At 39.9% G+C, this 23,734-nt stretch overlaps 1 protein-coding gene across 2 annotated transcripts; it reads right to left on the reverse strand.

The window, feature by feature from the left end:
• Positions 1-4,817: 4,817 nt before the first annotated feature.
• Positions 4,818-22,129, reverse strand: mtmr10 (myotubularin related protein 10). Of its 2 annotated transcripts, XM_038700724.1 has the most exons (17): positions 21,932-22,129; positions 21,580-21,844; positions 20,212-20,272; positions 16,558-16,694; positions 15,972-16,044; positions 14,848-14,990; positions 12,547-12,640; positions 12,211-12,358; positions 11,501-11,588; positions 11,159-11,247; positions 10,716-10,846; positions 10,497-10,566; positions 9,984-10,054; positions 9,487-9,659; positions 9,228-9,404; positions 8,934-9,116; positions 4,818-8,044 (listed from the first exon to the last, which is right to left on the reverse strand). In XM_038700724.1, exons 2-17 carry the CDS (start codon positions 21,634-21,636, stop codon positions 7,430-7,432), a joined length of 2,310 nt encoding a protein of 769 aa, XP_038556652.1. In that variant the 5' UTR covers positions 21,637-21,844; positions 21,932-22,129; the 3' UTR covers positions 4,818-7,429. The 2 variants fall into 2 exon arrangements, with proteins under 2 accessions (XP_038556652.1, XP_038556653.1); XM_038700725.1 differs by having other exon boundaries at positions 4,818-8,041; positions 21,580-22,128.
• Positions 22,130-23,734: the final 1,605 nt, after the last annotated feature.

The raw sequence follows: 23,734 nt of genomic DNA on the forward strand, positions 1-23,734 counted from the left end.
AGCCGTTTGGGAGGGGGGGTGGAACTGGGTTCTTAATTTCCAACAAATGGAAATTCACACAGCTGCTACCCCCGAATCAATATGCCTCCTTCGATTACCATGCTGTCTTTGTGTCCGCTCCGGTAAAGGTCTCTGTAATTGTCATATACCATCCACCAGGACAAATGGGTAACTTTGTGGAGGAGCTAGACACACTGCTGTCTTCAATCCCAGAGCATGACTGTCCCCTACTTGTCCTCGGTGACATGAACATTCACTTAGACAATTCAAACTCAGCAGACTTCCTGTCTCTGATTCAGTCGTTTGATCTAACACGGGTTCTAAGCCCGTACAAAGTTGGCAAGGTGCTTGACCTCGTTCTTGTCCGAAACTGTGCCACAGAGTGTCAGTCACACCTCTACATGTGTCTGACCACTATTTCATTCAGTTCACGGTATGCCTACAGGAAAAGCCCATTCTTCCGACACCATTGGTCTCACACCGCCGCAACCTCCGCAACCTGTCTCCCGCTCACTTTGCCTCAATGGTAGCTTCTGCTCTACCCTCCCTCAACACATTTTCCTCACTTGAGGTCAATGATGCCACACAATCTCTGTGCTCTACACTAAGCTCGTGCCTGGATAGCCTGTGTCCTCTATCCACCAAGCCTGCTTGCCCAAACCAGTCCCACCTGTGGCTGATACCATCCGTGGGCTCCGTACTGATCTCAGAGCAGCTGAAAGAAAATGGCGAAAAACCAAAGACCCCGCCGACCTTAAGGGCTACCAATTGCTCCTATCCTCCTTCTCAACAAGCATCAGTGCTGCCAAAACTGCAACTTATAAACTTCTATAATAACAGAACTAGCAGTGCCACTGACTCAAGGAAATTATTTTCCACTTTTGAAGCGCTACTAAATCCTCCTCCACCTCCACCACCCACAAACTTGTCTGCTGATACCTTTGCTGCCTTCTTCACAGGCAAAGTGGTGGCTATAACTAGCCAATTCTCTGAAACATTCAAACTCAAGCATTGTAGCAGTCCTACTACATCTTTTCCTTTGCCCTCCCAGGTCAGTGGTTCTTCACTCTCCTTGTTTACTCCTCTCACAGAGAGCGAAGTATCAGAACTCTTGACCCATAGCCGTCCAACTACATGCCCACTGGACCCGATTCCTACGAATCTCCTCCAAGCCATATCTCCACCGTGGTCCCAACAATCACTCATGTGATAAATACTTCTCTGGCTTCAGGAACCTTCCCGACCACTTTCAAAAGGGCCCGGGTTACACCGTTGCCCAAAAAGCCCTCACTTGACCCAACTCAAGTTGAGAACTATCGACCAGTGTCTCTTCTACCATTTTTATCCAAAACTATTGAACGGGCAGTATTCAAACAGGTATCAGAATTCCTCTCACGGAATGACCTCCTAGATCCATATCAGTCTGGTTTTAAGAGTGCCCACTCTACTGAAACGGCTCTTCTGTCTGTAACAGAAGCCCTAAGGCCAGCTAAAGCTGCAGCCCAATCCTCGGTTCTTATCCTGCTTGACCTATCAGCTGCCTTTCACACAGTCAACCACAGGATCCTTCTATCCGCTCTCTCAGCAATGGGCATCTCGAGTAAAGCACTCCTGTGGTTCGAATCCTACCTCTCGGGCGTTCCTACAATGTTTTGTGGCAAGGACAATTATCCTCCTCCCACTGCCTCTCCACAGGGGTGCCCCAAGGCTCAGTGCTAGGGCCCCTTCTCTTCTCAATTTACACCACCTCACTGGGGCTGATCATTCGCTCGCAAGGCTTCTCTTACCACTGCTATGCAGACGATACGCAACTCTACCTATCCTTCCCGCCAGGCGATCCCACCATCTCGGCGCGGATCACGGACTGTCTCTCGGACATATCTGCATGGATGAAGGCTTGCCACCTTCAACTAAACCTCTCTAAGACTGAACTCCTGGTCATTCCAGCCAAGCAATCTATCCACCATAAATTCACACTACAAATTGACTCCTCAACCATCACTCCAACCAAGGTGGTGAGAAACTTGGGTGTCATGATTGATGACCAGCTGTCCTTTTCAGACCATGTTGCTGCGGTCTCTCGGTCATGCCGCTTTGCTCTATACAACATAAGGAAAATGAGGCCCTGCCTCACTCAGTACACCACCCAGCTTCTGGTACAGGCCATGGTTATCTCGCCTAGACTATTGCAATGCCCTCCTAGCAGGTCTTCCAGCTTGTGCAGTGAAACCCTTACAAATGGTTCAGAACGCAGCAGCACGTCTGGTTTTTGATCAGCCCAAAAAGACTCATGTCACTCCATTACTCAGTGACCTCCATTGGCTCCCCGTGGCCTCCAGAATCAAATTCAAGTCACTAATGCTTGCATACAGAGTGACTACTGGGTCTGCACCCATCTACCTAAACCCCATAATACGTTCCTTCTCGGCCGCTACGCTCCTCCAACGAATGCCGTCTGGCTCTGCCATCCCTTCACACAAAGCAATCCCAGTCCCGGCTATGCTCATCTGTGACACCACGATGGTGGAACAAGCTACCACATGCCATCAGAGCAGGGGCGTCCCTCTCTAACTTCAAGAAGCTCTTGAAAACTCATCTCTTCCGAGAACACTTCCTCTTATAACACTTCTAACTCCTAACCTCTAACATGCACATCCTGTGCTCTTCTTCTATCCCCTACAATGATCTTGTATTGATGGCACTTTTGTTAACTCTTACTTCCTTCCCTAGGTATTTACCTCATTGATTGTTATATGTACCATGAGCTCTTACTAGTATGTATTGTCAGTTGTAGATCTGTATTTGATGCTCTGTTGATGCTTGTATGTTGTTCCTCAAATGTAAGTCGCTTTGGATAAAAGCGTCTGCCAAATGAGTAAATGTAAATGTACAAGACTCTGTCCCCACTTCTGAAGGCCTCCTCCTTGGTCTGACGAAGCTGCCTGAGTTTCGCTGTGAACCAGGGTTTTTGGTTGTTGTATGCGCGGAAGGTTTTAGTCAGCACACACGTCCTCACAAAAACTGATGTAAGATGTCACAGTGTCAGTTAGTTCATCCAGGTCAGTGGCTGCAGCCTCAAAAACACTCCAGTCAGTGCAGTCAAAGCAGGCCTGTAACTCCAGCTTTGACTCATTGGTCCATCTTTTCAGACTTTACAACAGGTTTAAGCAGATTTCAGTTTTTGCCTGTGTGTCAGGATAAGATGAACCAGACAGTGATCAGAGAGTCCCAAGGCTGCATGGGGAACAGAGCGATAGGCGTCCTTTAATGTAGTGTAGCAGTGGTCCAGTGTGTTAGTGTCACTGGTGGGACACTTAATATGCTTGTACTTTGGAAGTTCATGACTGAGGTTGGCTTTGTTAAAGTCCCCAAAAACAATGAGCAGGGAGTCTGGATGTTTTTTCTCCACGTTAGTTATCTGGTCGGCTAGGTGTAGTAACGCCTCACTAACAAAAGCCTGAGGTGGAATGTAAACGCAACGAGAACAATCGAGCAAAACTCCCGTGGTGAATAAAACGGTTTACAGTTTATAAATGTCTCTAGGTGAGGGCTGCATGATTTCTTCAACACTGTGACATCTGTGCACCAACCTTCGTTTATATAGAAACAGAGCCCGCCTCCCCGTGTTTTTCCCGTGAGCTCCCTTTCACGATCCGGCTATGAATGATATATGAACAAACCCCTCTGTAAAAATCTTCATTATATAGTTAGAAATAAAACTGGAAGCAGAGACTTCCGGCCCAGAGTATGGGAAAAAAATACAACTAATTTTCAAGAAAACCTTTAGCCTAAGCCTTTAAACATATAAACATATATGATTCACATCTGTAACTCTTGAAGCAGTAGAGCTACTTATGTACACCACTTACTGAATAAATAAAGAACAAGAACTGTAACATCCGTGTTCATTTTAAAACCCACGTATCTGGACATATTTGTAAGTTAATTCAAATTTCCCACATTAGGCTAAATACTGTGCATCTCAAAAATAGATGTACTATTATAGCCACCATAAATTAAAAAAATAAATAAATACTGAAGCCACTTTAAGGTCTTAAACATGTGTAGCAGGGTGTCCCACTTTTCAGACTTCAAACACAGCAGTTGTCAGTCTAAGGAAGACAGCGCTTATCCCAGCAAGGAAGTGCGGTTGACCCTGTGGCTGGGTATGATCAATAAAACTCTGCATGGCACTGTAAGTCACGTTAAAAGGTATTAAGAGCTAATATGTGGTTTGTTTAGAGTATGTTAAACATGAACATCCATGTTAGAGCAACGCTGCACAAATATAAAAAAAATAAATAAAAAAAAGTGTAGAGCATTTTTTCTAAATTGCGATATTTAATTTATACTTTACATGTTTATACATGTACAAATCTTCACATCGATATCCCTTTAAAGTTTGGGGCAGTAGCGAGACTGTGGAGGTGTGTCCCAATCCATGGCTCAGTCAACACCAGGGAGTGTCTTCAGAAATTAAAGGTTTTAATATCAAACCAATAAATGTTTAGCTGGCCTGGAAGATGTAGACATTCAATCGGGATGATATAAATATGTAAATAAGTATAGGGCTGTGAAAAAAAAATCTTTAGGTTTCAGGCAGCATTAAAACAAAAGATAAAACAAATGTGAAAGGGTATTCACATCTGTCTAAATGCGTGTCACCGTCCCAAACGAAGTTTACTGGTTACATCAGAGCCTTCAATTAAGTAATTGAAACACCATCAAAACTTTCATTAGGATGACCTAATATCATGTTCTTGTCCAGGGATTGATTTGTTTCCATGAACCCATTGAAATAAAAGCCAGAACACAAATTAATCTTAAAAAATAATGTAATGATTGGTTACTGGTACACATTTGAGCCTTATTTTTCTGTTAGGAAAAAAAGCTTCAGTGCAGTACCACTGAATTTAACTAGATTTACAGAATTGATAAATCAACAGTTTTAGAAAACTAAAATAACTCAGATTTAGAATACAGTTACAAATAAGGTAAATCTTCCCAAAAAGGCACCGGGGATGTACAGTAGAAGCTGCATCCCTCTTAGAGAACATTTGCATAACTGAATAAATACATCTGCTGCTGATCAATGTCAAACTGTGCCACAGTGGAAACACGGTCATCATGCAATTACAGCAGAGTGCAACATTGTGAATTAGTCAAAACACAAACAGCACTTAAATCTCTCTCCAGAAAATATAAAGACTAAGTCAAGGATTATTTAGTACCATTAATCAAAAATATTAATAGGAAGATTTCAAGCATATACATTATTTATAATAGCATTTATAATATTTGCAAAATTTATATTTAAACAACCAGCTTAAAACAAACTATCGAATATATATATATTGAGTAAAATGTGCAATTATTAGCATTTGGGAGAGCCGGTTCTGCACTCACACTATACACATCTATACCAAAAAATACCTGAACTAGTTATTGCCAAAGAATAACGAGTTGATTTTAATATCATTGGAAACTGGTCGATCTAGCATCTACGGATCAATGCTCCTGTGTACTAGGACAGGTATTGAGTCTGTCCAGTGGTCTTGTATTTAAAATTACAAATGGCTTTTATATTAATGCTGTATTGTTATTTAGACATTATGATATTACACAGTGCTAGCTAGCTACTCTCACCAGGTTCAAAAGGGGTGATGGATAGCTGATCCATTTCCCACGATGTGTCTCAAACTATTCCCTTGTTCAGCATGTAGTGAACTTCTCAAAATCTTTACAGCACACTGGAAGTTTACCTCACTAGAAAATCATAAACATCTTTCTAACCTCACTACCACTATCCTGACTGTAAGTACAGTAACTTCACTGCTTGTTTTCTCCTGTTATTCCTCTACGCAGAGTAGCATTATCTGGAGAAAAAAAAACAAAAAAACGGCATGAACAAATGTTATTACAAATTTAAGTATTGTTCTAGCAACATACAGAATGTTCAACAGTGTATACAGTTAATGTCTTTCAATCCTTTTCCCGCTGTGCAAATATCAGGCTTTTCTTGTGTGAACTGTAGTTCTAGTTGACAACTGACCTTAATTGACATTTTATTTTGAAATGTCAAAATTACCCACATGGTGTATTCATGACACTCGCAATCCAGATTATTTATTGCTGGTGTTTTCTCATGTGCTGCCTTGAAACTCACTTGTCAACGACTCATCACTGTCCAGTTCATTGGATCAGTAACTTCACTTCCTGGAATCCAATTCACTACTTACTAAACTAGAGACTGAGTCAAAGCCCTTGTCTGTCCCTTTGCTTTCAAATATTTACCCATTCAGGTACTGTTCCTCTGAATATTATCTCACCAGTGCCTTTACCAGACGGCCTCCCTTCAAAAGAGAAGAGGAAATATCTACCACAGATTGAAGTCCTCACAGGTACACTTCCCTCTATAAGTTTCGCCTGCTTTATGATACTAAAATGTTATTTCCTCTGTTTCAAAAATAGAGTACATCCACAAAGTAAGACCCTGAAATTTGCTACTTACAGTTTTACACTTTAAAGTTTGTGCAAAAAAAAGCAACAAAAAAACCCCCAGAAAAAAATGAAAACGCCCCATTACATTCAACCAGATCCTCTTTGTTTTTACCACATACTATCATTCGTGTTAGCAGTGTTATTTTCTGTTCCTCTTTCTGAAATAAAAACGAAGTAAAATATTACATCTTTAATTAGATTTCCTTGAAGGTACAACACACTGAGTACTCGGAAATCAGTAATCAGTCAAATGCATCATTGCTGCTGCAATAGAAACGGGCCTTTTCTAATTTCAACCATTACTTTTTTGTTTAAATTTTTCAATTCCATTACAGTGGGGAAGTCTTACTGACAATTCAACGCCAGGACAACTAAATAGATTGCGTTGCTACAAACACACATACTTCAATTATTGCTTTAAATGTGCAGTGCATCATTGGTAAATCTTGGAGAATGAGCTCTCAACCTCATCCGAAACTCAATATTAAAATCTCCAAAAGCACCCTTTTGTGTGGACCATACAGTACGCTACTTAGCATATCTACATCTTGAGAATGACCGAAGCTGAAGTAGACAAGACATCCATTACAAAAATGCATAGGTATGGTGATCTTTCACAGTCAGGAGACCTCACAGTAACAATTTACAGGCCGATAGGGAGGATGTGCTTCAGTTAAATTGAAATCGTCAAGGATAATGACAATAATGATTCAGGCCTGTAGATGACACTTCAGTTTAGAAACTACCTCAGATTTCGATGCTGCATCAATGGTGCAAATTCTAGCTTATAAATAGTCCAAAAGTTACATTTTTCTATTTCTCATTTTCCTTCTCGGTATTTAAGAAAGAGGTAAGAGAAAATAAGATGATTAATTATCACACAAACCTGTACTAAGAACCAGAAAAGTGAACCTAAAGCCCCACATCCTCAGACAGTATCATTATCAAGAGTCTCTGTTGAGAGCCAGATCCTCGCCCCATTCAGAAATTTGCTAATGGGAGTCCCATGGATACTGCGGCGGCACAGGTTTCCCACTGGGGTGAAAGGAAAGGAGGAGGTAAGAAAGTCTGGAGGTGTAAGTGGGTCTTGTGGGGAACTGGACTTAAAATACATCCTCCTTTGGTCTGAAGGGGGCCCACTTGGGCTAGGGAGTGGCGTGCTGCCTGGACTGGGTCCCTTATACCGCCTGACGTGGCTCTGGAGTATCTCAATTTCATCAACCAGTTGGGAGAGCTTGTGGTAAATGGTGATGGGGCCTCCTTTGGGAATGCAGGCTTCAGGAACCCAGCGTAGAAAGAAGAGCTTCCAGAGAGCCATGTGTGAGGGCATGAGCAGGGGGATAAGGACACCCTGCTGGTCAGCAGGTCGAGAGAACCAGTCCCTGAAGAAGCGCTCTGACGGGCTTTCGTCTTTTACTGGTGAGAAGTCAGGCTTCAGCTCCGACACCAGAGATCCCCGGCGGGTCAACGAATCCTCTCCATCCTTCAGTCCATTACGCATAGATGCAGACATTCCTCGCAATGTGGAACTGTAGGTTTTCTGCTGGAGGAAAGGCAGCGTTAAATCATTTTTACTACACATTTGCGTACCTCTGTGACAGGCTGAACAACCAGAGCTCACTTGCTCTACATTCTCAGTTAGTGCATCTCCACCTGCCTTATCAAGATTCTCATGATCCTGAAACCTACAACTTACGAAAAACCAATGACTGATTTTCTGTGTAATTATTTACCTTCTGTGCCTTTCCTGAAGTTGCTGATGACTTGGAAAACAACCCACTGCCCGTAAAATCTGAGCAACAACAAACTGCTGACTGCATGGATTACTGATAATGTTAAACATTTACTGCATCAGAAATAGTGTGTATTTCAGCAAAAATACATACAGAAAATAGTAATACCTGCCTACCCAGCCTGAGGAAACTGTTAAGAGGGCAGACAATTGTGATGACACATTTAGAAAATACCTACACATGATCTTAATCTGAAGTTGAAAAGCAGGGGCAGGGGTGAGAATTATCACCTCTGTGATACCTACTCTACAAAAAACAACTGAAACACAAACTGTAAAGTAGTAAATATTGTTTCCTACTTGAATTCCTGTAAATAATAATAATAAAAAAGGGTGTAAAATTGGGATAAAAAGTAATAATGTGTTCCTAATACCAACGGGGAAAACATGAGTGTGCTACTTGGTCTGTTTCGGGTGTAGGCCTTTAACAAGCCCCTGCACACTAAAAATAAGATACATATAAGTCTACATCGACTGACTTTACAATTTCCCTAACCAAACATTACAATTTCCCTAACCAAACAGATAGGTGACCGTAAACTCGTATGACTAGTAAAGGTGTAAAAGAACAGGGCAAAAACATAAAACATGGTGCTGCTACTTCTCCTATAAAACTTGTAAAGCACAGTGTCTCATGTACCTTTGTGCGTCTGAAGGTTTTCACTTCCCCATTCTGAGCAAAGGCAGCTCCTTTGCCTACGTACATAGGGTTGTTAAAGAGGGTTTGGTCTTTGGTGGAGAACTGCTGTGACCAGTCCCAAACAGGAGGGAAATACACAACCTGGTCTTCTCCTTGAGGGATGGCTTTATTCTTGGCAAAGTCCTGTCGAGTAAACACAAGGTTATTCATGCACATGGACTTCCTTTGTTACTTATCAAAAACATACATTTATCAAATTCAACTAAATAAATATACATATGTATATCCCCTCACCATCAAGTGCTGAGCACGCTGTTTGGAAGAATTGAAGAGGAATGTACTAAAGAGTGGGATCCACATGCTATCACTCAGTACTGTCAGGTAGGTCTCGGTGAACTCGAATGCTGCTGGGTACTGGTTCGTCATCTGCCACACACAGTCCAGGAACAGCGTGAACAACGGGGACTTGAGCTGGAGAAACAAACGAGGAGCATTAAGGGACTTTGCAGATCTATAAGGTCGGGGACTGGAATATTTACTGTCAGACAAATACCTCCTCTTTGTCATTCTTCTTTAAGTGGTTGCATCTGTCCAAGAAGCGATGGCCAGCCATCACCCACTCCTTCTGCACCAAAGTCTGAAAGCCAATGAGGCTGCGATAATGAGGGTCCAACATGAGCTGCACCAAGGAGGACACTACACAATTCAGGTCTCGGTCTTCTTCCTCTGTATAGGTGTTAAAAAATAAAATAAAGATAGGAACCAAAGCTTTAACAACATATTAGCAAGGGAAACAATTCCAAGGTCACTCTGATGACTATAATTTAACTGTAGATTATTCTAATTTGTCCACAATAATTTACATGTATTTCTGCTTGTGTGCAACATGTGTCTGAAGCAAAGCGCTGGTACTACATCACAAATGATAGGTAAGTTCACCATGCAGTGAAGTAAAGAATACAGATTTTTTTTTTTTTAATTAATAGAAAATACCTCAAAATACTGTTGGGACTAATGATTAATAAAAGCAACTTAAAGAGAGAGTTTTACCTTGGAGAACAACTGAAACATTCTTTCCATCCAGGTGGTACACTAACTCAGCGGAGTGTTTCAGGAAAGCTCTTGAGTCACAAACAGAAGATAATTGTTAACTGACTTTGAAAAATAGTAACCAGCATCAAGAGGAAAAATACCAGTGTCCTGACGAGATAGAAACTTAAATTTTAAGTCCTTTTGTGCTTGCGGACTTATTATTGACTAGGCAAACAGATGATGGTAGCTAGTCGCTGTCCGTCACCAGACCATAGATTCCAAGGCTGACAAAGCAGGATGTCTGAACCAGTAAGTCGGTTCATGTGTGTTAAGTTAGCACAAGAAAATCTAGTAATATTAAAGGACATACAATGTACTTTCACAGGTAAAACATGAATAAAATGTTCATGCTCGGGTTATATTCCAGATGGAACCATCAGGCCTGCAAGACGCTTTAATTTTAGCTCTTTATAAACCACGACACTGGTAGTTTATAAAGAGCCATCATGCAGTGTCAGGATGTTTACATACCTGACGTACTCCAGCCATCGTGTGTTTTCAATAGATGAAAGCCACCTCTCCTCAGTCTCCTCAAAAGGATCTGCACACAATCAAAAACAGTCAAACACTTGCACAACTATAAAACCCATACACATGCTATCAGCAACTCTTTACCCCTGAAAGAAATGTGCATTGAGACATATTTCACACAGATGCTGAATACTTCTAATTACTTGTAATGAGGCTCACCTATGACACAGATCTGCCTCATTTTAAGAAAGGCACTCTGGATGTCCTGGATGTTAGGCAGACACTTGTCTAGATCTGACCTGATGACTTCACTGCGGTGTGGGTGGCTTTTTGTGATGGCAGTGAAGATCCTACCACAACACAGGAAGACAGACGTAGATGATTGAATTAAGGATGACTTATAACAGCCACAGCAACATCTAAGCAATACATCATTTGTATATTCAGAACATTAGTGTCAAACAATTTAATTACCAAAAACTTGGACGAAGAAAAATGGGTTTATAATTATATAAAATTATGGCAAATCTCAACACTTTCTTATTCCACTGCTGCAGGTAAACATGTTTGCCACTACTGAATTTCAATGTGAAAGCGAGAGCAGAAACAAACACATTTAATATATGTTTTAAACCCAAATTAAGTAGAGGAGTTTGCTTTACTTTTGATCAGTCTTCCTCTGCTGTACTGGATCAATTATGATGGCCATGCGGACAAGAGCACTCCCATTTGGGTGATTCCAACACCAGAGCTAAAAGGAAGGAATGCACATAAATCAAACATGGATCAGTGGGCAAATAAAAAGGATGCTTTGATCAATCAAATTGGACGCTACTCGGAATTGGCGGATAAGGAAAACAAATGACTCCACTTAAATGTGCAACAAAAACAACATTATAGGCCTATTAATAAATAACTAAAAGAGATAAATGAAAGAGGTATTCCTAAGCAAAGTTTGACAAACAGTACACAGTTAACGGAGATGTCAGAGCACACGTACTCACAGGGATACGCTGATCAGAGAAGTATATGGAATACTGCTTTAGGTCCTGATCTGCCAGAGAAACTGGGACCACAATGTGCTCTGGAAGACTGAAATGATGAGTTAGAGAAAGACTGGTGTTACACAGGGATCAAAAACATTGAAAAGAAAGAAACAAACAAAAAAAACAAAAAACAAACAACCAACAACACAGCTACAAAAACATATCTAAGTAGATGTATCTTAAAGTTTGCTACAACTTCCAATTTTACCCATATATGAACCTTGGTGATGTTAATAACTTGTTATCACTGGATCTCTTTGGTGTGCCTGTCCTAAGTATTTAATCAGCAGTGAGGTTTTTGTTATTGTTTTTGTTTTGATTGCAGGAAAACTGAATCAGGGTGTACTATAAGTTTTGTTTTAGCCACATGTGATGTGTACAGTTTGGTGCAAGCTACTATTATGCAATTTTGAGTCTTTTCTCAAATTCCACATATAACATTGTACAATCCTTACTTTGAAACCCACCATGATGTCACCACTGACCTCAGATTAATAGCATGTATTGTCCAAAAGAGACTTGCATGTTACACTGAGACATTCACAATTTTTTTTCCTTAAGTTAAAAAAAAAAAAAAAACTAAGGCAACAGAAGGAGCTACAGACGTGCTCTGCCTGTGACACCAATCATTCATAAATTGCCTACAACAACCAACATGGGCTGGAAACCTTGTTGAGATGACATAATTCTCGTTGATGGAGCACACCCTCCACTCTGATGCCCCTGTCCTCTTGATCTCCCGATCCCAGTCTGGCGGACAGTCAAAAATGGGGGTCTGTAATCGTCCTCGAGGGGTGGAACCATTAACTCGCTCCCCTGGAAATACAGACACATTGAGATAATTTCTTACACATAATGGAGAGAAATTAAACATGAATAGTCAAATTTGAAATTCATAATTGTTAAATGTGGATTAACAGGACAAGATAATAGTTACATATATAATATGACATGTTGTGTTTTTTAGAAACCTTAAAAAGACATATGGCAAGCTATATGCGTACTTTTAGATTCATGATATCGCCGCCCTTGATACTCAAAGCCAAACAGCAGTTGAAGATCAGCTGGATGGGAATAGTGGGCAATAGCAAGGCAAACCTAGAATAAAAAGAGAAGTACTTTATTGAACATCCTGTACAATACAATAGAGGTACAGCTGACTGGAAGAATCCATTAAACATTATCAAGGCAGATTACGTTTCATCACAACCACTCAGCTTCCCAGCTTTAGCATTCACTGCTAAAATGACCTGAGGTCTTTTCTTTAACCGCACAAACAAGAACAAGTGAAACCTGGGAAAGCAAAAGTTTAACTGACAGCCAGAGCCAACTGCTCTGGGTTTACAGGACTGAATCTCTGTGGCTCCACTGGAGTCACACAAAGCAGTCCATTCACCAGTAAAGCTGTGAATTACACTAGAGGACACAGAAAAAGTTTGTGTGCGTGTGTGTAGACAAGTCTGCTTCCAACTCTGTAATTTCCTATGGCAAAATAAGCTATTATAGGCTGGCTTAATTCCATATGTCACAAAAGGGGGAAAAAAAAATAAAATAGAACTCTGCCTCGCTTTAAGTTCACACTGTAATTACATACATGGGGTCCATAAATAAAAATCTAAAAAAAAAAAAAAAAAAAAAGGAGTGAGGAAGGGCAGACTATTTCTATTTCAGTACTCTATACATTATCAACCTTACATATTCTGTTGTAGGCACTGCATTGTGGATCTTTCTAAGACTGCTCTTAAGACTTAAATGTAATGCCGTTGTTAGCCAAATGAGTTGCAGGTATGTGCTGTGGAGTTCTCCAAAACCTACGCAACAATTGCTCCCAGATGACACGGGAGGAGATCAGACATGTAACAGTGTCCATTTACATTCATTTCATTGCCACACTATAAACAGATCCAAAGCTGCCTAACTATCATGGGTCATGTAGTGAGGCAGCGGGGAGCTCTTGAATACCTAATGCACAAATACACGGGACTTGTACAGCTCCAGATACCACACAATGTTTTTACCACACAACATCTGTGCTTAGACAGCGTGAGAGTGCTGAAATGTTTGTTTTGTTACTGTTGGCTGTGTTTTGAGTTGGTTAATACCCATCAAGCAGTCACATGTTCCCAGGGACTGGCTGGTTCTGCACAAGGTGACAACTTCCTGGTTTTATTTTTTATCCTTCTACCAACACTCTCCAAAACGAACAAAAAAATTCAGCCAAAGCCCACTGCTAGTTACCACAACAGCTCAACCCACTACACAACTTACTAATGTAACAAAGGCAATGCAATAGTCACCGCCTCTTCTGCATTGTAAGGTCTTCCTTAATTTTCCTTATGTGCTACTATTTTCTGAAAACACTAGTAGTAATGTCACACATTATCAATATATACTAGCATTGAGGTATTTGACTTGTTAGTTTTAATCTATGACTCCTAGAATCATACTGACTTGCATCTCCCTCAAATGAGCTCTAATTTGAAGAATGAAACATCTGTCCGTCCAATCTCTCTGTGTAGATGAGTCAGAGTCACGGTGCCATTTGTTCCAACAATCAGGATAATTCTCAGTTTCCTTTGCCTTGAATGGGCATTGTTCTCAATGTCTTATTCATTGTTTGGCTAACGGCCAAACTGAAAATGCTTTAGAAGCTTATAAGAGAATTTCTATTCAGCTGGGGGGTGAGACAGTAGCACATCAAGTTTTGTATGATATAAATATTCTTGTTGTGGAGGAAGGGGTCATCACACTGAAAATGAGTGTGTGTGTGTGTGTGTATGTAGTGAGATCACGCAGTCAGGAAAGGAAAAGTTTGGTCAGCAACAGCTGACAGTGAAATGGGCAAGGGATACAGAGAAAAAAGGGAATGGTTAATACACAGCCATTAGTCATTTGGCTATATGGCATTAAAAGACAAGTTAAAGCCACTATGTGTACAATCTGTATGGGATTCTTTGAAATTGTGATGGCAAGTTTTCCTTTTGCACACAATTGACCCAATTGTGGTAAAACTCTGGTGGCATCTGTGTTGTTCTCAGTGGTGTAGTAGCACATTACCACTGAGGGAACAAATGTGAGAATAATTAGACTTTAATGTTCTTTAACAGCAAAAAAGAACGAAAAAAGTCTATTCTATTTAGTCTAAGTCTAAAGTCTATTTTACTAGCTCATGACCCACCTGGACATAAAGTTGGCAACTATCTGAAAATCATTAATCTGATATTTTTAAAAGCCTCTCTAAAAAGACCACTATCAAATTAAAGGATTTGGTACAAAACAAACTGGGAAAATTCAGTATCACTCACCTTTTTGGCACTCTCAGGCCCAGCTTCATCAAAGCAGAACCTTAAGATGCGCAAGTCTTTGCAGTAGAGGATCAGCTCTGTGGGGTTGAACTTCAGCTTTTGGTTTGACCCCAATACTTTCTTCTTCCCCTTTGTATCATTTACTGAGAGGAACAGACAGAAAATATGACTAGAAAACTTCCACTGATGCCAATCCACTATTGCCAATGCTGAGAACTTTAAAAACATCTGCTTTGGACAAAACAGGTGCACATGTCAACAACATAACACTGAACACATATCTGCCAACATTGCAGTGCTACATTTATGCAGTAACCCATGACCTTGACCTAAATATATGCCATTACAGATCGTATTTTAATTCTTGGTGTAAATTATGATTTATGATCATCAATATATAGCTAAATATCATTTGGGATTTTGACTGTTGCTGGGGTATTGAGACCAAACCACCCAATCTTGTCAGATTATATATTGTTTGAAAGCACAAGCAGTCATGGCCAAAATAGCACTTATCAGTAGAATCAAAACATACTGAAATTTGATTTCATTCATATTACCAAGCACTAGGACCGTCAAACACGTCAAAAGCAAGCTGGGTAGAACAAAGTCTCATGCTTCATCACTGTAACACAACAAACCTCGCTCTGGGCAGTTGCCCTTGCCGTGTCAGCAATCGACAGCAATGAGATGTATAAACAAGGATAATCCCACCAGGCTGCACTGCCACTAATCACTGGTTTAGTTGTGACATCACTTGTTATCAGATTGCTGACCAGGAAAGAACAACAAACGAGACCAGTCGCCCAAGCTGTCAAAAGATTTATTTGGGGCCCATCTAACATTAATTCTGATCATGGATCATTCTTGTAAAAATGGGTTAGGATCCTCTGTTTTTGCAGACACATTTGTATGAGCAATTATTCAAGAGAATTTTTGTTTAGTCACCATTAGCTTGCTTTTCTTTTATTTAATATTAGGAAATTAAGATTTCTGCACATGGAAGTCAGTAGGTGAAAGTCTGCCATGACAATAGCAAACCTGCAGAATACAGTCTTACAAAAAACAAAAAGGACTGCCACAAATGTGTTTATGTAAATTACAAATGTTGGCATCAGATGTACCTGTTACTACTTGCTCCAAACATGTGAGAGGGATATCATGCTCTTCGAGAAGGAGGTGGGACAACTTAGACTTCTGTAGTAAAGGGAAACAACATAAAAAGTATGTTTGACATCCTGATGACATTATATTACACCCACAACTCACTGAAATATTGTATCAAATACTGCTGGGTAGATAGAGTTGATCAGCTCAAACTGAGCAAGGATCAAGCTCCATTTTTGTTATTATGGCAACAAGCTTCCACACAGCTCTCTCACTTCGCCTGCCTTATCACTGACAATGTAGTGCAGGAAAGTACAAAAGTTTTCCTTCCTCCTTGCCAGATGCACTGCACATACAAACATGGCTGTGGAAATACCAGTATTTCAGCTATTCAGCAGTATGCTAGTGGCACTAATAGATCTTACAAATCTAAAATCATGGGAGGGCATTCTTTGTTTCAAGCCTGATAAAACTGAAAATAAACATTTTTAAAAACTGTATGAGGAAGTTAAAAAAACAGTTTGACACCTATTGTATTATGACGATAGAGCATCAAACCAACTGTGCAGTTTGACTGTTAAAAGTGAGTCAACACACAAATACCTGTTTAGGTGGGGCATCTTGAGGGATGAAGGAGACCTTAAAGTTTGTGCAAATCAACTTTCCCCAAAGGTCATCCTGGCTGCTTTCAGCGCTGATGCATTTCCTCACAAAGTTCACCTCATTAACTACTATTTCCCCTGGTGACAAACAAGTGAGAGAACATGTGAGTGTAAAACCTTCAGTCTTCCACTACAGTTCAAGGAAGAACAGCAAGGGAAGATTACAAAAGGCAAAGTAAAGAACAGGACTTTCACTTTCTGAACATACCAGGGTTTGCTTTCTGCAAAGAATTTAGTGGAATCCCGTTACCAGGAACCATAAACAAATCACGTTCTCCACTAGTCTAATAGAGATTTAACTCTTCCTGATGAACCTGTACTGTTTTGTTTTACCGACGTTCCCGTTTCCTTTTAGTGAGCACCAAAAGTAAATGAAAGTAACATTCTCCAACTTATTTAGGAAGCTTGTCAAAGGTTTCTATGTTTAAAAGGTGGGGTAAACGATTCTAATCCAATACACGCAAAGATCTCCACATGTTCCGCTAGCTGTCCATTCTGTCTGAGCACTAAGAAAGAAAAAAAAAAAAAAAAAAAGTCCCGTGTTTATACAGAGCCCTGGCTCTGTAAATGGGAGTCAAACAAAGCTGCCCAGACCAACCCACACAACACTATTCCAGCCAAGTGATATGCATGTCAGGTAATGTTAAGGTACATTGACCTTACTTTCCAGTTCATAAAGACATGGTATTGTGGTGGTGGCGCAATGGATAAGACACATGCCTTTGGTGTGAGAGACCCAGATTCAATTCCCCACTGTGACCCATCTACCATTGTGTCCCTGAGCAAGACACTTAACCCCTAGTTGCTCTAGAGGTGTGCGACCTCTGACATGTATAGCAATTTTAAGTTGCTTTGGATAAAAGCGTCAGCTAAATGAATAAATGTAAATGATGCTAGCTATAGTAGTAGGAGAGTTACGCCAGGAATCCACTGACTCCGGCTATGGCACGTTACAGCTCCGCTACGGTTTTGATGTGTCCATAGCCCGGCGTCAAAGTCCACTGGAAGCGTCTCAGCGTGTTCAGAGTGTGCAGCCTGCCGCACATTATTGACTTGTTATTAATTTGTCATTTTTGTGCTTCTACTACCTTCTTCACAGCTCCCTGTGACCCCTCTTTGTTCCATCAAGTTAAGGCTGCATTTCCCACAAGGAGCATTTCAGATTTAATTTTGCCTGCCTGATTTTGCCAACAAAGTTTAGATTTTGTTGATTTGGTAACCAGTGTTTGCATTTTGTGCTTCTACTATGAATAAGTATGCTACGTAGTTTAATGATTTCTTTTTGTGTCTGTTTTAACCATTTTTATTGTTGTTTTACAATCGGGAGTCTCCACGAGGCATTTTATTTTGAAAATTGACCGGATTCTCTATGCCGTTCTGTGTCTGACCTCCTACCTGGTTCGATCTGCTCTGTGCTGCTTGACGCAGCTAGCAGCAAAAAGAGACCTGCTACCTATTCTCTGTAGAGCGAAGAGCTGCTTCTGAGACGCGCCACGTCTGGTGGACTCACAAGCATCGACTATAATGGTCGCGATTAGCTCCGGCAACTGCAGCGCAGCCGTAACAAGTAACATTGTTCGCTCTACATCATAGTATTTGTCATGGCACTGGATTTCTCCAGAATGTTTCAACCCACCTTTAAGGCCAACAGAAAAATGTACATAACTTTTGAACCTAATTGCTCAGTGTAAAATAAAGCATAGTAAGCCAATGATAACATTTCAGTGATACATTTTGTGATTCTCCAAAAGTAGAGCAGACACAGTATAACAATTTTCTTTATATAGCAATAGGTACACAACCACTTATACATTTCTCATTTCAAATGCCTTTCTGTAAAATTATCATGGTTTTGAAATGCTGTGTTGGAAAACATAGCTAAATGTTAACTGAATTTAATAAGCTGAAGCTACTTTCCTCAAAGGTTTCTGTTGGACAGTTTCTGCAATGACAAGTGGGACCGTAACCCCCTCAAGTCACATTATAGATTTTACTTAAGGCTAACGAGGCAACTTTTCATATACTATCTTTTATGAGTAACATGACCCTCTCCTCTTAACGTGATCACAAAACGATTAATGAGTAGACAAGAATGCAACTACAAAAGATTTCTCCAGGGATTTTTAAAACATCCTACAGACAGTCACATCAAAGGACTGCCTCAGAGCAGCATGCAGCAGTTAGTTAAATTAAGAAAGCTGCTCATGAAACCTGTTTGTCTGTCTGGCTCCAAAATCCACTTATCTGGTAGTCAGTTTAAATGCTCATGTCAGCCTTGACTGAATAAAATACACCTCACTAAATGTTGGCACTAAAAGAAACTGTAAAAAGATGTAAAACTGACAAACTACAAGTTAGTTATGTCATAAGAGGGATCTTACGTTTAGGAAATCACTGTACATTTGCTCCATATAACAAACATCATAACACTATGCAAAGGGTGTATCAAGTCACTCCCACAAGGCTCCCTCATCAAGTAAATAGACTCAATAACGTAGGTGCCATATTGGTAGAGTTTTTAAGCAGTCGCTTCCTTCCGGTTACTTCCAATGACTGAGAAGTGGAGACACCAAGGTGACTGTGAGGACCAGAGCTGCGAAGAACAGTAAACTGCTGCTCTTTCAGACTTCGCTGACAGGGTGATGTATCTAAATCCTCATGAGAGGCTGAACTCATGAGAAAACAGCTAAGAAAACAACTGAACAAAAGCATGTTACATCACCCACACTCCAATAGTTCAAATTAGGGTGGCGCTGATTAACAAATATACTGATGTTTGAGAAACAATTGCAGATTACAAATGCCTAAAACATTGCTGTGTTAAACAGGTTATTGAAAGTGTTGCTGTCAGACATAAGTATCAAGAAATATGTTGAGGATGTTCCTACTTTTTTACCCATTTAAAAACAAAGACTGGTAAATAAGAAAAGATTAAAAAGCAATAAAGGATGTTCACAACAATGTATCAGCACCCACCTAAGATTTGGAACTCCTTGTATTAGATTAGGAATGTTTGCCTGAGCTGAAATGCTTGTTAGACCAGTTTGATTAAACACAGCTTCACTATGTGAAACAAAAATAGGATGATTTATTATCCAAGTCCACAAAATGAGCTTCGCCCAGGCATCATGGCCAAAAGTAGAGACTGCAAGAGCGTGCAGTAGTCTGAGGAAATGCAACATTGACTCAGTGTTGCAAACCGGACAAAAGGAAGTAACAATTCTCAAACCCAATTCTCTATGAGTAACAAGACAAGAGAGCCTGACAACCAGCCCAAATTGCTTTGACACATTATTCATTTGAATCACTGAAAACAAAATGGAGATATGTTAACAAAATAACTTTTGAAAGACACTGCTTTCACAAGTTATTTAGTTAATGACAAATGCCAAAGTACAAGTCTGCTGCTTACTCAGATGTGTTCCCACTTTGCACAATGTGTAAAGTTAAATACAGTCTTTCTGGTTATTAACATAATATCTACATAAAATGTTGGTACAGCAAGAATGTCTGATCTGCTTTTGATCCGTCTTGTTCAGGTAAAACTTTTTTTTGATGTCAAGTATTCTTACAATAATGCAGAAAATGGACTTACCCTGAAGTAACTTAGGCTCCAACTTTTTAATGGGTGGTTCAATAGTTTTCTTCACATCAGTCTGGAGAGAAAGCATAAGCCACATAAGAGTTAGTTAAACACTAGCTCATCAGATTCTTAATAAATAATGGCAATAATGTGTTGTTAGAGGGTGGAGGGGCTGGAAAATGACCAGTCAAAATGTGTCCTTGGGTTGTAAACAAAGCATGAAATGTAAAATTGTTTTTCAGTGTGAAAAACATGCCAAAAAATATAACCATGGCCAACATATGACCTTGTTACACATCCTGACAGCTGTAATGATGTTTGGGTGAAATAATGTTGCATAAACAGTTAGGACATACAGAAAATGATGATGGGTGCAAGCGGTTTACAAAACTACAAGAAAGCAATGATACACAGCAGTCACCTAATGCTATTAATACTGTATTACTGAACTGGCAGAGTGACAGCCCATAAGTATTTGGACAGTGGAGTGTTTTTCCATTGATGGCGCAACTCCAACACATTCAAGTGAATCAATCATTAGGAGGTTAAAGGGCTGACTTTCAGCTTTAAGAGTGTGTTTGAGGTAGATATGTAGGAATCTGCATCACTGATAGTCTCTGATGAATGATCAATCACTGCATTGTCTGTTGTGCACATAATCCACGCTTGGAAGCATTTACCTGCACACAAATATAAGCTTTTATTAACAGTTTACAATTTTATTGATTACCAACGCCAGAGCCTGATCCTGACAATATGATGATTTTAAAACTAGAATGATTTAAAATAAAAAATAAAAAGCCAATAGCATCTAAATACAAACAACTCTAGTCTTCTTTACCTTTCCCGTACAAACACTGGTTTTGTTTGGGTTGTTGCACCAGTGTCTACAAAAGAAAACCCTTTGACTCGCTGTCTGGAGAAGTGCATACACCGGTAGGCAAAACAAGGCCAATGCGACACAAACACACTCAAATTAAAGTTGGGTAAATATTATTAATTTCAAAATGGTATCCAGTTCACCATTGTTTCAATTCTTCAGGTTTCAGTAAAGGTTTCAAATAAGACACGGGAGAACTTCTTACTTTTCTTATAGCCAGTGACATTTCTATTGACATTAACTCTGAAGACGCAAAGAGCAATGTGGTTACATAAAACCCCCTCTAAATACTGCGTGAAGTCAGTGGGACATTTTACAGACTGCATCTTTTTATCTCTCTTCCTATAATCTTGACCACACGTCAGTGTATCAACTTTCCTTCCGCAGTGCCTCACGACAACTTTAGCCTAAATGAATTCAACTAAATATTTAACACTATATCGTGACCATTCATCGTGACATGCATACTCTGCCGTTATCAGACACAAGCAAATACAAACCTGAACAGGAGGAAGGTAACACCTGAAGGTTGGTTTCATGGGTTTGACAGAAAACATTGTTTATGTCCGCCCTCTCGGTGATGTTCCTAAATGGGCTGCTGCCAGTCGAAAAAAAACAACCCAAATGGAGCCTCTAAGAAAGTTTAGGTCAGCCCCGAGCAGAGTCAATCCGAGACGTCCGTGTGTAAAATATTCATCGAGACAGCCTGGGCAAGCGACGACACTCCTCCATTTCCAGAAGCATTCAAGTAGCCTGTTACGCTAGCTGGTTGAAAAAGTTGACAGAAGTTAACGTAACGTTGAGGCGTCGGCGTTAGCTTGGCTAGCTAGCTAGCGCAAAGTACTAACTTACATGAAGTTTATAAACGCCGTCCACGTGCAGAGATAAAACGATGGAAATAACTTAGAGGCGCCCGTTGTGTGTCTACATCTTCTTTCCACCTGTTACTGTCTTCGTTACCCTCAGCGACTTCCTGAAAGTCTAACAAATTCAGCCAAACGCAGTACCTGATGCTATAAAGGACTTAACGGCCATGTTTATAAAGAGCCGAGGTCCCGCCCTACTTCCGGGCTCCGCTGTTTGGCTATATTTCTTTCTTTAGGCGAACTTTCTGTAAGGCTGAAACAGGGCACTGGGATACTCTGCCTATATTCTACGTCAAATAGATATTTATATATATTGATAACCATGTCATTTTAAATATATAACCACCGATTATTTTGTTAACGTTGGTCAAGTACACCACCCATGGACTACAACTCCCATGAGGCGTTTACAGAACCAGAGCCTTTTTTTAAAACTTTTTTTTCCCAGTACCTTTATTTCCCTAAATATACGCTACAACCTCCTGTGACAACAACAAAACTAACTCTATCATTATGTTTTTTATTTGATATTATCCAGATAAAACTACAATTTGATACGAGTCAAACACAATCCACAGAAACATACACATAGGTACAAGTGTACATGAAACGTTACACCAATGAACCAATTATGCTTCAACTGAGCAAAAGCAAAGAGAGGCCAAATAAAAGTCAATCACTTATCTAATCTGATTATTAACCTATCCAAATATAAACCCAACCGAAAGGCGGGGTACACCCTGGACAGGTCCCCAGTTCATTGCAGGGCCCAACAGAAATACATTTACCTTACTAGTTTCTATGCACTAGATGTCACTACTGGTTAATAACTGCGGCCTGTGGGCTGTATACTTATAGGATTTAGGTATGCAGACTATTGAAATCTGTATTATTCTTGTAATTAAAAAAAACACAACTATCCACATCAAGTCATAAAATAGGGGTCTCAAGAGATTTTTGAAGTTTATAATGATCAGAGAAATGAGTTTTCTAAATTGATTTGGTACCATCCTTGAATGACAATCATTAGTCTGAAAACACTGTGAAATATTTAATTAGTATTTTATTTGCTCATAAATCTTTGAGTTTCTCATTACCTTGTACAGAATTTTTATCATTTCAGTTATTTTTATCTGATCCTGTGATTCATCAAGTATAGACTGATGATCATAAATGAGAAAAAGTCTTAATCATTTTGAACATCAAAATATTCAAGACTTCTAATTAACTATTTTCACCTGTGACAAATTCATCATCATGTTTATTGAAACATATTGGCAATACAGTTTCAACCATGAATGTGTCCCCCATTCTTCTTGTATGAAAAACTAATTGACAAGAGATGTCTTTTATTCTATCAGAAACAAGTTCATCCTCACCTTTCATGTAAAATTGTAAATTGTATTACAACTCATGATATATATATATATATATATATATATATATATATATATATATATATACGTATACGTATATATGTATAATACTTTACATTTGCCACAGCAAAGTGAGATTAAGATACCAACTTTCCTGCATACAATTTTCCCCCATGGTGTTGAGTTTAGCATCAAAGAAAAGTAACACAGTAAGGACCTTTTACTCATGTTTAAAAGCAGGCTTACAGCCAGCAACTTGAAGGCATTCAGGTGATTTGGCACAGGAGAAAGTTTCTGGCTTTTAAACTGGAGTGCAATTAGGAACAGGTGTGCAGGCAGGGACAGGTGATGGGCAGAGGAGGGTGCTTGGTGGACTTAAAGGGAATGGAAGGACAGTTTTGAAATGAAATGAG

This window comes from Micropterus salmoides, unplaced genomic scaffold (genome assembly GCF_014851395.1).
Source record: "Micropterus salmoides isolate LMB-PRFRI ecotype aquatic unplaced genomic scaffold, ASM1485139v1 Ms_hic_scaffold_6, whole genome shotgun sequence".
Lineage (NCBI taxonomy): Eukaryota > Metazoa > Chordata > Actinopteri > Centrarchiformes > Centrarchidae > Micropterus > Micropterus salmoides.